Source organism: Mastigoproctus giganteus, chromosome 14 (genome assembly GCF_048544385.1).
Source record: "Mastigoproctus giganteus isolate SK-2022 chromosome 14, ASM4854438v1, whole genome shotgun sequence".
Classification (NCBI taxonomy): Eukaryota; Metazoa; Arthropoda; class Arachnida; order Uropygi; family Thelyphonidae; genus Mastigoproctus; species Mastigoproctus giganteus.
The window spans coordinates 96331031-96349773 of record NC_143588.1 but is presented as its reverse complement, the minus strand read 5'-3'; the positions used below and the strand labels follow the sequence as shown (position 1 = coordinate 96349773).

Genomic DNA, 18743 nt, shown 5'->3' with positions numbered 1-18743 from the left:
CCAGGTCTTTTTCATTTTCTACCACCTTAAGTGTAGTACCACACAGTTGGTATGTTTCTCTGGGGTTACTTCTACCCATATGCAGTACTTTGGATTTGTCAAGGTTAATCAGTTGCCACTTCTTAGCCCATCTGCCCAAATTATCTAGATCCTGTTGCAGTAGCACACTGCCATTACTGTCATTAACAACCCTGCCAACCTTTGTATGATCTGCAAACTTCGACATTAAGCCTGATATACCTTCATCAATATCATTGATAAATATACAAAACAACAGTGGACCTAACACCAAACCCTGTGGGACTCCACTAATAACATTAGTCCAAGAAGAGCAGCACCCATTGATTACCACCCTCTGTCTTCTCGCACTTAACCATCCTTTTATTCATTGTAGCAACTTACCCTTAATACCATTCTGCTCCAATTTGTACAATAGTCTTCCATGTGCAACAGTGTCAAAAGCTTTCCTGAAATCCAAATATATGATATCAAAATTATTTTTTGCATCCAGTTCCTTTGTAACAACATCATAATATCCTATCAAATTTGTCAGACAAGACTTTCCCTTAACAAACCCATGCTGTGTCTGAATTATTGCTGCAGTCTTGTCTAGATGATCCTGCAATGCATCTTTAACCAGCGACTCCATTATTTTACCCGGAACAGAAGTTAAACTAACTGGTCTGTAATTACTCGTGTCACCCTTCGATCCCCCTTTGTGAATTGGGGATACATTTGCACATCTCCAGTCCGTGGGAACCTCCCCTGAGTCCAAGGATGCTCTCATAATTATGGCTAAGGGTTTGCTTAGTTGCTTTACCGCCTCCTTTAATATAACTGGATAGATCCCATCCACCCCAGGTGCTTTCCTTACGTTTAACTTCAACAATTTCTCTTCCACTTTGCTCTCAGTTATTACAAGACCATTAAGCACCCTGCTACAATTTGATAACCTTCTGCCATTTTCAAACCTTAATAACTCCTCATGTGTGAATGTAGATGCAAAATACTCATTCAGTTTGTTTGCTATCTGAGCAGGATCATCAACAGTCGAACCATCGATGTCAAGTGGACCAATCAGATTCATCCCCTTCCTTTTAGAGTTTATATAAATAAAGAAATCCTTGCTGTTTTTCTTAGCATCTTTTGCCAAGGATTTCTCGTAATCTGCCTTCGCCTGCCGAACCTCCTTTGTGACCTGATTACAGATTAACTTATATCTGCCATAGGCTTCTGAGTCGCTTGATAATTTATATGCATCCCATGCATTTTACTTCTCTGTTACGAGTCTCATTAGTTCATTTGACAACCATTTAGGCCTAAACCTTGAACAATATTTCTTAATAGGTATGAATCTTTTAGTAGCTTCCAAGATTAATTCCTTGAATGCTTCCCACTTAGAATTTACTGTTGGTAACATCGTCAGTTGATCCCACTGTACAGAATTTAAAAACTGTCGGAGACCACTGTACTCGCCTTTACGGAAGCAAAAACCCTTTCCTTTACCCCTGATGGTAATTAAATCTTTAAGTAAATCCCACGTCAGTACACTGTGATCACTGCCACCTAGTGGTTCTTTTATCTGCAAATTCCTAATACATGGATGATCACTGCTGATAACCAGATCAAGAGTATTACTTTCTCTGGTTGCCTCTCGAACATGCTGCTGCAGAAAACAATCATCCAATAAATCCACAAAAGTCTGACTAGTGTGTGAGTGCCCAACCCACAAGTTCCAGTCAATATCTGGGAAGTTAAAATCACCCATTATAAGACATTCCGATTTACTAGCCCACTCTATTTCTCTGTACAATTGTTCATTGTACTCATTCACGTCATTAGGCCTATAACACACTCCTACTCTAATTTTTGCTTTCGCAGTGCTTATGTCACACCAAACTGACTCAACAGTGCACTGTTCATCTATATCAACTGGATGCACTTCTTTTGATTTTATGTTTTTCTTTATTAACAGCATAACACCTCCTCCCTTCCTATCCTGTCTATCCTTTCTGTACACATTGTACTCCCCAAATTCCAGATCGGCATTCCTTATATCTGTGTGATACCACGTCTCTGATATCCCAACAATATCCGCCTTTGATGTCTTGACCAACACTTCAAATTCATCAAATTTATTTACTATACTTCTAGCATTGGTATACATGCACCTATTCCTATTCCCAGCCACTCTAACACATCCCATATACCCACCTGTTTCACGATGACTGACATCCGTCCCTGAAACCCCCAACACCCCTCGCTCCAGGTCGCTACTTATTCTAATAGAAGTTGTGCAAGAATCACCTTCACCTCTGCCTACGGCTACTGTTAAACTATTAGTCCTTGTATCCCCACAAGCTATCAGTTTTCCGACCCACCTAACACTGCCTCGATAGCATCAGCAAATATTCTTGCACCCTTTCTATTTAAGTGTATCCCATCCCTGTAGAAGCAATCTCTCCTGTTAACAAGTACAGTCCAGGCTGAAAAAAATTCTACCCCTTGAGCCTTGCACAATCTTTCCAGGGCCGAATTGATCGACAAGGCTCTCATCATATAATCCCTCCTATCGTGTCTGGGCAGAATTGCAGACACTTTCAAATTCAGACCTAATTCACGGCTTTTTTTCATCAGTGACCTGTACTTGTTCCAGGGCTATGTCTACTGATCGCATGTCAAAGGCATGTAAGGACATGATGCAACAGGTAACTTACATGATTGCTTCCCTCTACATACTATTTATGTGTTGCAAATTGTCTTCACATAGTTGGGTTAGAGCTATTGTGTAATTCAAGACATTGTCGTGCTAAGTGTTGAAACAAAGTGAATATTAAATTTTGTTTTAAGTTGGGAAAAACTGTAACTGAAAATAATGAATCGGTAATAAGAGTGTATGGTAATTGGTAATTATTCTCTATCTCACTTGTATGTGTTTTACTGATTTCCAAGATTTCAGGAGGGCCATTAAGATTTGAAAGATGACAAGTGCTGTGGATATCCAACAATGCCTTGAACCACAGAAATAGTCAAAAAAGTTTATAATGATTGCACTTGATTGTTAAATGACTCTTCGAATGATGAAGAAAGTGTCATATGAACTGCATTAACAGAGAAACAATATGTGCAATTATGACAAAATTTGGGCAAACGTGTGTGTGTGTATGTTGGGTTTACTGTTCACCGTTTGACAAGCTGCTCAGACACTGAGAACTCATCCAAAGTATTGATGATGATTCCTCTTTGCTCAATTCAATGAATACAATCTGTAAATAAAGCATGGAATGGCAATCAACTTGCTCTCCAAGAAACAAAATAGTTTGTTTTCAAAAATCAAAACCAAAGTGACGTTGGTAACATTCTCTGATAGTAAGGGAATCATTCACAAAGAACATGATCCACCAGGTAAGACAGTGACTAGAGTACTACTATGTACAAGTTGTAGATTGTCTAGTTAAAAGAATTCAAAGAGCAAGGTCTCATTTTCAATAAAAATGAGAACTGCTCCCTGTTGCATATCAACACTATGCTACATTCTGTACTGATTACCAAGAAGCATTTGGAAAACTATGGGCTGTGGAGCCAAACACCCTCCTTAAAAGAAATATGATTTCTGTACCCCTAGACTACTTATTTCCAAAACTGACATCCATGCTAAAAGCATGAAGATTTTATGGCTAAGGACATTAAAAGAAATGTGCAAAAGAATTCATGGCAGTCAGTGCTAATGTGTTCAAAAAATATTTCCAACAGTTTTACATGCAATCTTAAAAGTGCGCGGCTGCTCAAGTTGGTTACGTTGAAATACAGTAAGTCCCTGACTTATGTAGCCCGAGTTATGTAACTTCGGACTTAACGTAAATTTTTATTTTTTTTAAAGGATTATAAAATTTACAAAAAAAAAAAAAAAAAAAAAAAGGAAAAAAAAAGCAATCAATAACAGGAAACATGGCACGCACAAATGAGATACAGAGTAACAAGTTTTCGAAGCTTAAAAAATGGGCATGAAGAGAAGACACTGAAAATTTATTAATGTTTTTTTTTTTTTTCCATATGACTGAAGATTTAAGGGGACAACATTTCACTATAATAATGTAAAAACCCACAGAATTCCAGCTATCGGTACAAATGCAATAAGGTCGAGTTTACTACTCGTTTATAATAAACTGCACCAACAGAAAAGCCCAATAAACCAGAAACTGCAAACTGTCTTTATTGCTTTATAACACACAAAGTAGCACTACTCTGAGTTATGATAGTGACCTCCAGAAATGTGCTTTAGTAAAATGTGTGCATGTGAGCTAGTGTGAGGTGATAATAGTGTTTCCGCCTTAACCCTGTGAAGTTCTTTACAGAAAATTTCATTTTGACCGTCATCATCATCATCATCATGGTGCTGACAGAGAGAATAAGTGACAGCAGTAGTAGTAAATCGGTAGTAGTATTTTAATATTTTGATCGATTTGGATCAGAAAATTAAAACAATAAGGATTATGAAAAAGGTCAAACATTAACAAGTATCGTGTGGAATTTAGATTTGTCAGTGTCAACAGTGAACACAATAATAAAGGACAAAGAATACGAAAAGCAGTGAAGGGATGGGCACCAATGAATTCAACTATAATAACCAAGGCTACGAAATACAGTGAAACTTCTCCTAACGGACACCTCTCTTTAACGGACATCTCTCTACAATGGACATTTTCAAATTCCACAACTCTCCTCTATTGGTTTTAACGTGTTTTCAGCTTCTGTCTAGTGGACATTCTCTGTAACGGACACGGACAGGCAACCTGCACTGTTTCGTTTAGATTAGAACTTAATTTTATCTCCCCATAACGGACAGCAGGCAAGCTCACGGCCCTTTTTCTAGGAACGTTTCTTCCACGTATTTCCTCAATCGTGTGTTTATTTTCTATTTCCGATTCTCTGAATTTTATCAAGGTTTACGTCGCAGTTCTAAACCCTTTTTCAAGAATTTTAAGGCACGTGTAAAACTTCTGATGAATTCGGTGTGTGCATTGGGGGGGGGGGATTTTGTCGGCCTTTCGTCTTTTGAGTTTCAGTTTTCAGTTTTGTTCAGTGTCGTGTGAAGTGCACAATGTCTTCTTGTAAACATTTAACTTTAAAAGATAAAGTCGAACTCATTAATGCGTATGATCGGCAAAAAAATAGTGTTCGCAATCTCGCTGCAAAATTCAAAATCGGGAAGACGCAGGTAAGCGACATCCTAAAGGAAAAAAATGAACTGCTCAAACAATTTTGGCAACGTGGAAATGATCAGGTTCAAAAATCATTCCCGAAAACTGTTGGACTTCAAATTGACAATGTTACGTATGAGTGGTTTTGTCGCGCACGTGCTAAAAAAATTCCCATTAATGGGCCTATTATTAGGGAAAAGGCTTTGGAGGTTGCGAAATCTATGGGAGTAAATGAGTTCAAAGCTTCGGGATGGCTAGACAAGTTCAAAACTCGGCATAAAATTTCTTGGAAAACCGTAAGTGGTGAAGGTGGATCTGTTGATACTGGGGTTGTAACAGAGTGGACCGTCAAATTGGAAGATTTATGTAGTGATTTTGAAGCTAAGGATATTTACAACTGTGACGAAACAGGGTTGTTTTTTAAAGTGCTTCCTGAAAAAACAATGAGTCTAAAAAACGAAAAGTGCCAGGGCGGAAAAATTTCTAAGGAACACTTGACTGTACTATTGTGTACAAATATGCTGGGAGATTTTGAACAACCTCTTGTTATAGGAAAACCACAAAATCCTCGTTGTTTCAAGGGCATAAAGTTGAATCTTTTGAATGTTGACTGGAAGTCTAATAAAAAAGCGTGGATGACACGAGATATCACGAGCGAATGGATAAGTCACTTTAACCAAAACATGATTCGTCAAAACAGAAAAATTATTCCTTTCATGGATAATGCTGCATCTCACCCGCACATTGAATTGTATCATTCAAATCGTTTTTCTGCCACCAAACACATCTGCAGAGTGTCAGCCCTTGGATCAAGGGATAATAAAAAATTTTAAACTTCACTACAGAAAACGTGTTTTAAGACATCTCATTGCAAACATGAACGATGTAACATGTGCGAGTGACCTTGCAAAGAAACTCAGCATCCTAGATGTGATTCAATGGATTTCCTCTTCAGTAAACACAATTAGAAAACAAACTGTCCTGAACTGTTTTGTAAAGTCTGGCTTCTCAAACACAAAAATTGAAGTTGTGAACAGCAATGTGGAGCACCAAGAAGAACAAGAACTTCAACATCTATTGATAATGTATGATACTTCCGCTACAAGTGACCCTGGCTACAAAGATATAGACTCGAACCTCACTACAGAAGATGGTGCTCTAGATATCAACGACATTATCATCTATACTTTTCAAGAAGTTCCTCATGAGGATGAAGAAATGGAAGGAGGTCATTCTGTCGAAGAACATATTAACGACGAACCACCGATGAAAATAGAAGAAACGCTCATACAAATCAATCGTTTAAAAATGTTTTTCGCCGCTGAAGAAGATACTGAAGGACTTTCGATGGTTTCTTCACTCCAAACAAATGTTGAAAACAAAATTATCAGCCGGAAGAAGGTGCAGAAGAAAATATGTGATTACTGTATGTATTTTTCTTAAGATAAAGTCATAATATGCATAGCACAATTGTATGTATATTATTTACAAAAATATTGTGCAAAATCTGTATATCATTTAATTTAATTTTACATTAAACGTTTAACGATTTTTCTTTATCTCTTGTGTATGTAATTGTATATTATTTACAAAAATATTGTTCAAAATCTGTATATATTTTAATTTAATTTTACATTAAAATGTTTAACGATTTTTCTTTCTTTCTTTTTTTCTCCCCCAGACTTCTTGTTAGCGGACACTTCTCTCTAACGGACACATTCTCGTTCCCCATGGCTGTCCGTTAAAGGGAAGTTTCACTGTACATATCAGTTTTTACAGTACAATAACATGCGTTTTTTCTTCCTTTTATGTTTTCTTTTCTCATGTGCCACTCCGGCTACTTCGTTGCCGTCCCCAGATAAAGTTTTTAATAGAACTAATTAAAAATATATAACTATTTTTCTTCATTCTTCTGAGGATATTATGTGGTTTTTGTAATTTTGACATATCAGGGATATAGTAGCAATATTTTATTACTCATTCCCTTTTACGTAAAACTCAACTGAAGTAAGAAGTCCTGGAACGTATCTCTTATGTCGGGGACTCACTGTATATTACAAACTTTTTCATTCTGATCTGGTTCTCTTTAAAATGACTTAATCTGGAACTTGATTTTCAAACCTTGTATGAAATACACAAATACAATGAGAACAAACTAGTACATTAATTTATTAATGTACTAGTTTGTTCAGTTTCTCAGTTTTTCTGATAAATGCATTGTGGAAATCAATTCCCATTCACTTCACAGACTTGTCGCTTTCACACACAATGACTCAAGGAGACAATATCTGAAAAATTTATAGTTATGTATTTCTTAAATATATTTTAACTTTTCATTCACTGTGACCACTATACTTTGAGTTAGTTTTGCATTCTCTGTATTCTGAGATAATTATTTATTAATTTATTTTTATTTTTTGATCATTGTGTGGTAGTTCATTTGGTTTATCATGTATTACGATGTCTGTACAAGTTTGTGGGTCATGGTGAGAGAAACAGAAACTGTGACTTAAAATCATGGCGGCTTGAAGCACAGTCCATACAAAGAGCATGTGCTACTGCACTCTCACTCCTGTCCACTGAGCCACACCAGGCCTATAAACTTTTAAGAAATGGAATCTGAGTAGAGATTGTAAAATCAATATTCAAATTTAATATTGATAACATATGGGTATGAGATTATAAATGCAAGGACATGGAGGACATGGAAATACTCATCAGGGACTCAAGTATCTCCTGACCAGCCCAGTGATTCAACCCCCCCCAAAATTCAAGTTTCCAGAAAAGAACGGTCATGTGCATACTGCTCTGGTCAAAGATGATCTATTTTTATTGGGAGACTATTGTCAGCAAAACAGGTAACATTTTTTGAAATAAAGATAGGTGGTGCAGAACCAGAGTGCGTTTGCCAGGAGTAACAATTGATGATGTTATCAACATAGTCAGATTTTAAGGGAGGTAAAGAAAGAATTATTATTCATGTGGGGACTAACAATATTAAATTACATGACCTGACCATCTGTTACTATGCTGAAAAAATGTGTATCTGTCTGCAATTCTGTCCAGACATGATAGGAGGAATTACATGCTGAAAGCCTTGTGGATTAACTCAAGACTTGAGGGAATTTGCAAGGCTCTAGGGGTGAAATTTTTTTTTATCAGCGTGGCCCGCATTTGAAGGCAGAAGGAATCTATTTTTTTTTGGAAATGGTATTCATTTGAACACAGGTGGTGCAAGGATTTTTGCCAATATCACTGAGGATACCCTAAGGATTCAGGGAAACTGCTAGTTGGAGGGGGGGGTAGAAGAAGGGTAATTTAGTTTCATGTTTACTTCATGATATGAGTCAAAGTAATGCTTGTTTGTTGCCACAACAGCTGATGCTAATAAGATGTTCTGGCAGCAACATTTCAAATGAGTAAGAAGATAAAGCATGGGATACATACTTGGAATACAGATAAAGGGGTGTGTAAGGGTAGTAAACTATACAAGATTACTTGATATCAACTGTATCTACAGTTTGTTTGTTGTTTGTTATTTGGTTTTTAGGAGCATTAGCAACTAAGGCCATATTGCTCCGGGATATGCGGTGGTCCTTCCCTGACCTTTCTGCATCCTCCGTATTTGGTGGTGACGGGCTCGAACCCCAGTCTAATCAAGAAGCGTGTGCTACACACTGCTGCTCCTTCCCACCTGGCTACGGAGGTGCCTCTGTATCTACAGTAATGTCAGAACTGTTGTCAATAAAAATGGCTAAATTTGAAGTCCTGTTTAGGACAACTAATGCTGATATAACAAGGCTAACAGAAACATGGTGCCACCTAGAAATTGATGATAATGAATTCCACTAAGGTAAGTATAATGTATTTAGGAAAGATAGTGAAGATAGGGGGTATCATTCTTCTTATCAAAAGCAGCCTGAGTGTGAAAAGAGCTTTTGCTGAGTCTGAAGTTACGTCTGCCATCATAGAATCTGTGTGGTCTGAGTTAGTTGGAAAAAAAGGAACAATGACAGTGGGAGTTGTCTACAGAACAGAAGATTGTGAAGATGACGAGTCTTTACATGCAGATGAAATGGGCAAGCAAGAGTGAATATCTCGTTATGGGTGACTTTAATCTGCCCCAGATTGAGTAGAATAAGTGGGTGGGAAACTCACCATGGGGAAAAACATTTTTAAATAAAGTTGATGATTATTATTTGTACCAGTATGTTAGAGAAAGTACTAGGGGTGAGAATATTCTTGACCTCATCATTACTTTCCAGCAGGATGGAAGACTGCTAACTTAAACATCCTTTTGAAGAGCTTGGACAAACTGCAAAGGGACCTGGCATCATACCACCCCATAGCATTCCTGCCTACAGCCGGAAAGACAACGTTAGAAAAATTAATTGCAGCAAGGTTCACAATGGAATACCAATCAAGAAGACCACAAACAGAAAATCAGTACAGATTCAGAGAAGGTAAATGCACAGAGGATGCCATCCAAGCAAGAGAAACCAATAAGTATGCCCACAGTCCCATATTAATAGTAACGGAGGCATGTGATACAAGATATCAAGCGTATGAGCTTATGTAGCATTAGCCAAAAAATAAAACGAATTTCACACATCCATTCCCCTTAAAAGTTTGTCCAGTTCCTCCTTGAATTTATTTAAACTAACAACTTCCACAATGACAGATGGAAGTTTGTTCCAGCAATTAACCACTCGCTGGCTAAAAGCAAATTTTCACTCATCTATTCTATAACTGTCTTTTCTCAATTTGAATTTATGTACCATTAGGTTCGTAATCAAAGCAAGCGGAAGAATCCCATCAGAATTCAGCATGCTCAACCCATTCAAGGCCTTGTACACTTCAATCAGATCACCTCGCAGGTGCCTAGTCTCCAGCTGCTGCAATTTTTTTGCAGAACTTAATTTGCAGAACTTAAGCCTTTCCTAGTGAGAGGACCCCTTTGTTCTCTTCACCAATCTTGTTGTCCTTCTCTGTACATGCTCAAGCAACTTTACATCCTTCCTAAAATGAGGCCTCCAGACCTGTATGCAGTATTCAAGGCATGGCCTGACAACTGACTTATACAAAGGAATAATCACCTCCTTTTCCCTACTAGCAAAATTCCTGTATATCATTGATAATACCACATTACTTGCTCTGGCAACCTGTCTGTATTGCTCAGAAAACTTCATATACGACTGCACAATTACTCCCAGGTCTTTTACATTTTCTACCACCCTACGTGTAGTACCATACAGTTGGTACGTTTCTCTGGGATTACTTCTACCCATATGCAATACTTTGCATTTGTCAATTAAAAACTTCAGTTGCTACTTCTCAGCCCATCGGCCCAGATTCGGTTGTAGTAGCACACTGCCATCACTGTCATTAACAACCCTGCCAATCTTTGTATCATCTGCAAACTTTGACATTAAGCCCGATACACCATCAATATCATTGATAAATATATAAAACAATAGTGGGTCCAATATTGAACCCTGGGGGACTCCACCAATAACACTAGTCCACGAAGAGCAGCATCCATTGACTACCAGTCTCTGCCCTCTCCCACTCAACCACCCCTCTATCCATTGCAGCAACCTACCCTTAATACCATACTGCTCCAATTTTTACAGTAGCCATACATGCGCAACAGCATCAAAAGCCTCCCTGAAATCCAAGCATATGACATCAAGCTATGTTCTCCAACAAATCTGTCAGGCAGGGGCAGAAGTTGATGACGTAGAACAGATATATTTTAAGGGCACAAAAGATAATATCATTGTACACGTTGGAACTAATGACATCTTACGACTTACTTAACAAGTACAGATCAATGTTGAAAAAAAGTCACGAGTTAAGGTTAAAATTGAAAGTGTCTGCAATTCTTCCCAGACACTATAGGAGGGAGGATATGATGAGAGCCTTGTCAATCAATTTGGCCCTGTAGAGATTGTGCAAGGCTCATGGGGGAGAATTTGTTTCAGTGTGGTCTGTGCTTGTTAACAAGAGAGAGTGCTTCTACAGGAATGGGATAGACTTAAATAGAAAGGGTGGAAAAATATTTGTTGATGCTATAAAGGCAGTGTTAGGTGGATCGGAAAACTGTTATCTTGTGGGGATTCATAGACTACTAAATTAACAGAAGCCACTGGCAGAGGTGGAAATGATTCATTCACTGATTCCATTGGAATGAGCAGTAGCCTAGAAAGCAAGTTGCTGGGGATTTGAGGAACTGCTGAGAGTCATCATGAAACAAGTAAATACATGGGCAGTGTTAGGGTAACTAAGAGTAAGAACAGGTGCATGTACACCAATGGAAGAATTATACTAAATAAATTTGATGAATTTGAAGTTCTGGTCAAGACATAAAAGGCAGATATTGTTGGGATATCAGAGACATGGTGTCACACAGATATTAGGAAAGGAAGGGAGGAGGGGTTCTAACAAACACATAAGATCTAAGGCAGTGCATCCAGTTGACATTGGTGGACAGTGCATTGGTTAGTCAGTTAGTTGTGACATAAGAACTGGGAAAGCAAAAATGAGAGTACAAGTGTGTTATATGCCTAATGACTCAGATGAGAACAATGAACAACTATACAGAGCAATAGAGTGGGCCAGTAAATCAGAATGTCATATAATGGGGGATTTTAACCTTCCAAAATATTAACTGGAACTTGTGGGATGGTCACTTGCACACAATCAAAACTTTTGTGGATTTATTGGATGATTGTTTTCTACAGCATCATGTTCGAGAGGCAACCAGAGGGAGTAATACTCCTGATCTGATTATCACCAGTGTTTATTCATGCATTAAGAATTTGCAGATAAAGGAACCACTAAGTGGCAGCGATCAGTATACTGATATGGAATTCACTTAAAGATGTAACTACCATCTGGAGTAAAGGGAAGTATTTTTGCTTTCGTAAAGGTGAATACAGTAGTCTCAGACTTTTTATTAAATTCTATACAGTGGGACCAACTGGCGATATTACCAACAGCAAATCTAAATAGGAAGCATTCAAAGAATTAATCTCGGAAGGTACTAGACTTTTCATACCAACAAAGAAATACTTTGAACTAATGAGACTCATGACAGAGAATAAAAATGTATGGGATGCATAAAATTATATCTACCATAGACACAAGTCTATGGTAGATATAAGCTAGTCTGTAATCAAGTCACAAAGGAGGTTAGACAAGCGAAGGTAGATTCAGAGAAATATTTGGCAAAGGATGTAAAGAAAAACAGGAAAGACTTCTTTACTTATGTAAACTCTAGAAGGGGATGAATTATATTGGCTAGATTATTTTGTACTAACTGAGAGCAAAGTGGAGAAGAAATTGTTGATGTTAAACATAAGAAAGGCACCTGGGATGGATGAGATCTATCCATTTATATTAAAGGAGGCGGTAAAGGAAGTAAGCAAACCCTTAGCCATAAATATGAGAGCATCCTTGGATTCACAAAGGGGGATCAAAGGGTGACACAAGTAATTACAGACCTGTTAGTTTAACTTCGGTTCCGAGGAAAATAATGGAGTCACTGGTTAAAGAAGCATTGCATGATCATCAAGACAAGACTGCAGTAATAATTCAGACACAGCATGAGTTTGTTAAGGGCAAGTTTTGTCTGACCAATTTGATTCGATACTATGATGTGGCCACATAGGAACTGGCTGATAGAGGAAGACAGAAAATCAAGTGGAGAGATGAATTAACATCCCTTACTGGCACTGAACCGAGATGAATGGAGAAAGTTGGAGGCCTTTGCCCAGCAGTGGGATTCCACAGGCTAACACAACAAGTTCATAAATTGCTTGATAGCACAGCTGAGCTAAAACAAGATAGAAAGAATCTTTTTTTCATATTGTTTCACCTGCTTCCGATATTAAGCACATGGCCATTGCTCTCCTAACCCCCTAAAAGAATTGAGTTTTTCTCATTCTTTGCCAATATTTTCACTGCTAATAACATTTTCTATACTTATACTATGATACTTCATAACACACACACCATACCTTTCTAAATGAAATCTGAGGGCTCCAACTACATCAGCCATATAGGACAGTAAATAGCATGTAGATTCCATCATTATTTGATGCTGTGAAGAGAACGAGAAAGTGATTTATAATTATTCAGTGATTAAACATTATTCATAATAAATTAAGATTAAATTATGTACTATTACCTGAAATCACCAAGTTAAAAAAATCATTCCAAGCATAAAATTACTTGGATTGAATGAAATCGTTTTTTCCATCATGCATTACATACAAATAAGAGTCAAAGCAACTGTCACAGCTTAAATGTTAATTACTGATGTAAAAATCTTGAGAATATTCTCAACAATGGGACTTTTATTCATAACCAATTCACATGACTAAAGTAGGCTATGGATTCCACAGAGCCCATACTCTTCATGTTGATTACATGCTTGATTTATGTTTGATTACCTGCTTAGAGATTTACTTATCTAAAACTTTTAGATAGATGTGCTTCAAATCTGCATCCACTTAATCTCAATTTGTTTGTAAATTAAAATATTTTTGATACTGATTGGAGGAAAGTTGGATGATTTTTTCAGAAGTTAAATTTAAAAATAGAAGTTTTACTTCACTACACTTTTGCATATGTTCACTAACAGAGACAACCTGATGAGAAGCCAGTAAGTTAGATACAGTTGTCCTGGCAGTGACTGAGATTTTTAAATGTAAAGCAGATTCAACTATTCTAGTTATGCTATACAATCTAAAAAGATATTAGCAACTCAGGCAGAACTGTGGATAACAGTATTTGTCTGTAAGTTGAACATAAGCACAAGCATAAGTGCCAAATGCATGTCATTTGTTATTCTGTAAGGACAGAAAGTCTTTCCATGATCAAAATCAATTGCAAACAAAGTATATAACTTTTAATCTGATAAAAACTCCTGCTTTTTCCACTGCTGGCTCTTCAGGATCTCTAGAATTGCCAGATATGAGAAGAGGCTTGTGCCTGTTCCCAGCTTTGGCATCCTATTACAATTACAACAGAACTGGTAAACTGATACATTTACAATTGTAACTGAAGAACTGTTATTGTAATTCTGTTTTAAAAGTTTAAGACTGTGTGATATGTATGTATGTCAGTTCTTGTAATGGTTCATTCGTTATGGTCACAGAATAAATAGGGGCGCCTCCGTAGCCAGGTGGGAAGGAGCAGCAGTGCGTAGCACATGCTTCTTGATTAGACCGGGGTTCGAGCCCGTCACCACCAAATACGGAGTATGCGGAAAGGTCAAGGAATGACCACCGCATATCCCGGAGCAATATGGCCTTAGTTGCTAATGCTCCTAAAAAAAAACCAAATAACAACAGAATAAATGATGCCAGAGGTACTGAACTTTGTTGGAGTATTAACAGCTGGCATATGTAGTATGCTGACAGTAACTATTCTTAGTTTTAACCCAAAGAAAGTTTTCTCCATCAAATTGGTGGGAGGGGTCCATACAAAATCAGACTTAATAACAAAATTAAAGGTTTAATAATAAACAAAGTTTTCCCAAAAAATCCCTCCTTGACTCTATATTTGGCCAGTTCTGCCATTACTTTCCTAGAAGATTCGTCACCGTACATCTTCATTAAACTGTATGTAAACTGAGGTCTTTGCACTTGATTGTCTCGACAAAAGTATTCCTTTTGTATTTTAGATTTACTATGTTGCCTACAAAATGAATTCTCTCTAAATCCATATATTTCTCCTTCCTTGAACTTTGGTTATCAATTGTTTTTCTTCCTCCTTCAGAAATTGGCTTTTAGGAAGTACCTGTTCAAAGTATGTGTGTATATATTTTTTGAAACATTCACCCATGCTTATTCTTAACTGATCAGGTGACAAAATTATAACATGCATTGGGAATGATTAAGTCAGTTCCTGAATGTGCAACCAAGTGTGTTTTCATTTAGTCAAAGCAGTACAGTATTGTTCTTGATTAAGGAAACTGAAAAACATGTCTTGTGTATACAGAGATAAAGAAAAGAATATTAAAAGATATTCTATCATTTTCTTAACCTCTGTTTCGAAACCTACAAAACCTTTCTCTTTTTTTTTTTTTTTTCCCACACAAGTAAAAGGAATAACTACAAAAAAAAAGGAATATCCTATGTATTATTAATGTATCCAAGAAATAATATATGTCCAGAAGAATTTCATCCAATTTGGGTTATTTTTTTTCACAAAGCATATTTTAGTCATTGCAATTGACTAAAATATGCTTTGTGATCAACCATTTTCCAACCACTGCTATGCATGGTTCATTCACTGGTATCTAATGACATTCAACTTCTGAAAGAATAAAATCTCACATCTATCCTCAGAGTCATCAATGGCTTTGAAGTATGCACTGATATGTAAAACAAAATACTGTTTACAATAAGATTGCTAACATATGAATCAATAACAAATGTAAAATTTGACTTAATTAAAAGTAACAAAATTAACAAAAACTGCAACATAATTTCACCAATCTTTTCACCTCTACTCTATTATGTAAATTAAAGTCAGATTTAATCATTACTATGATAGATATGTAGATAACATCACTATAAGAAAAAAAGGAATAACTACAAAAAAAAAAAAGGAATATCCTATGTATTATTAATGTAGAGAGAGAAAGGGGCGTAAAAAATATGTGCGTGTGTGTTGAATAGAATAACAAGAGAGTGGAAACAAGGCAGAAAAATGGGGGAAAAAAGGCAACAGAAAATGGGGAAGTAATCTAGTGCAGTCAAAGGCACTTGGATTAGACTAATAACTTATATGTTTCTAGAAATGTCTGTTGTTGATTCCAGTTTTTAACTTCTTGTCTTCATAGTATCAACTGTAAAATTCACAAGCCATTTTCAACCCGCCCGCCCCACTTTTAAATCCAAGTAAATTTTTTAAATTTTATTTATAAAAATTTTTATTTTCATTTATTTCGGTAACAAAATTTTATTCTCATTTTTATTTATTTTTACGCTTTTTACTCTTTGGCTTGTGGGTTACGTAAGAAATGAAGACACATACTGCTACTTTGCTTGCAATCCTGGCTGTTGACATCTGACAAGAGGCTAGATTTGTAAGTTGTGGCAATATCCTTATTTTGTCAATTTTGTAATTATTTATCTATTATTATATGTATTTTATTTGTTACCTATCACTCTCTATCTCCCTCATTCTTATTTTTTTTCACTTATATATATATATATATATATATATATATATAAGTGTTACAAATGAAAGTAAAATAAAATAAAAATAAATATAGATGGAGAAGTTATTAATCACAAAATGCCAAGCCTAGTTGAAGAGTAAAAAGAGAGAAAGAATGTTAAGAACCTATAAAAAAAAAAAAAAAAAATCATTAAGTATAAATGATTAATAAATTAAGTATATATGTACAAAAGCTGAAAGAAAAAGAGAGGAGGGTAATAGAGATAAAAATTATAAAATTCAAAAATAAAAATTAAAGAATTAAAAAATTTTAAAATTATAAAAATTATAATTTTTTTAAAATTAATAAATTAAAAATTAAAAATTGGTACATAGATCAGGTATTTCATCAGGGGGCTACACCTGATCATGTAACAAACACTGTGTTTCTATGCAAACTCATGCTGATGGAGAAGCTATTAACATGAAATAGATAAAAATAATAATAAAAAAATAAAAAATTTTTAATCTCCAGAAACATGAGTAAGGTAGCCCCAATGGTGTATTTAGATTAATAATTGAGTCGATAGTATGTAAGAATGCAAACGCAGTGTGTTTAGTTTAATAAATTGAGTAGAAAGTATGTAAGAACGCAGCGTGTTTAAATCGCAAGTATGTAAATTAAATAATAATAATAATAATAATAATAATAAATAACAAGGTAGCGGTATAGAAAAAGACAAGGTAAGGGAGGGAAAAGAAGTTAAAAATATAGAGGTGAAGATAGTGAGAATAAGAAAAGTGAGAATGTCCGAATCACCCTCGTATTACACTAATAGTTCAACGGACAGAAAAACGAAGAGCAGAAAGTAGAAAGATGTAAAGAGAAGGAAAAGAGTTTAAAGGATACTAGGCAAGCCGGGTGTGTAAGTACCCAACCTCATAGAGAGGGCCTTGGCTGTGAGAGTGTTAGTAGAAGTGGAAATTAATACCGCTAGCTTGTAGTGTATATTTTGAGTGATAGATATATGAAATATGATATAAAATATGAAAAGGAGAAAAATTAAATACCTATGATATTTGGCAGAAACAAGTTGAGTGGAATATAATCAAGAAATGAAGATACAAATATGCGATCATGATTAATAAGAATGGAATGCAAACAGGGGGAGAACTATGACAACGATGGTGGAGTTGCTCAGAAGAGAAAAACTATGGGAGCCCTCTGTGGCCAAAATAAAATAGAGAAAATAAGATTGAACATAAATAATTACTGATACCAATACCAATTAATTCCAATACCTATTCTAGCATATTTAGTATTGAAACCTATGACTTCAACTTATTTACCTCCTTACCACATCACTTGATTGTTAATGTACTTTATCAATTGTTCCTCAAATACAAAAATGTTATACCAACAGATGAGGTTACTTGGAATAACTACATCAACCTCTGTATTCTAAACAATTATATTTATGATGGTAAATACGCTTATAAACAATCCATAGGAGTTCCCATGGGTTCACAAATTTCTAGTATAGTATCCAATTTATTTCTTCATTATTACGAACATCTATATATTCATAACAACCCGAACCTTAATTTTTCTGCATTCCGCTATGTTGATGACATTCTTATTCTCAACATTCATTTTGAAAATATTGCAAAATCCATATATCCCACTGAACTCACTCTCAATAAAGAAAACTTTGGCAACCAACATGCAAATTTTCTTGATTTAAGTAGTAGTAGTAGTAGTGGCATGTGATGCAAGAAAGCAAATGTATGAGCTTATGCAGCATCAGCCAAAAAAAAAAACACACCATTCCCTCCAAATGCCTGTCCAGTTCCTCCTTAAATTTATTCAACCTATCAACTTCCACAACGACAGATGGAAGTTTGTTCCAGCAATTAACCACCCGCTGGCTAAAGGCAAATTTCCGCACATCTATTCTACATCTGTCTTTTCTTAATTTGAATTTATGCCCCCTTAGGTTCGTAATCTGAAAAAGTGGAAGGATCCCATCAGAATTCAGCGTGCTCAACCCATTCAAGGCCTTATATACCTCAATCAGATCACCGCGCAGGTGTCTAGTCTCCAGCCACTGCAATTTGCAGAACTTAAGCCTCTCTTGGTAAGAGGATCCCTTCATTCCCCTCACCAATCTTGTTGCCCTTCTCTGTACACGCTCAAGTAAATCTACATCCTTCCTAAAATGAGGCCTCCAGACCTGTACGCAGTACTCAAGGCGTGGCCTAACCATTGCCTTATACAGAGGGATAATCACCTCCTTTTCCCTGCTAGCAAAATTCCTATATATCATTGACAAAACCCCATGACCTGCCCTGGCAGCCTGTCTGCAT

The 18743-nt window shown here is 36.2% G+C and overlaps 1 protein-coding gene across 1 annotated transcript in view; it reads right to left on the bottom strand.

Annotated features, from left to right (window-relative positions):
• Window positions 1-18743, bottom strand: part of poe (E3 ubiquitin-protein ligase-like protein poe) — an 849790-nt gene that overhangs the window by 380027 nt on the left and 451020 nt on the right. Inside the window, exon 38 of the mRNA XM_090388478.1 lies at window positions 13223-13305. Coding sequence (XP_090244604.1) covers window positions 13223-13305 — 83 coding nt within the window. The remainder of the gene's footprint in view (window positions 1-13222; window positions 13306-18743) is intronic.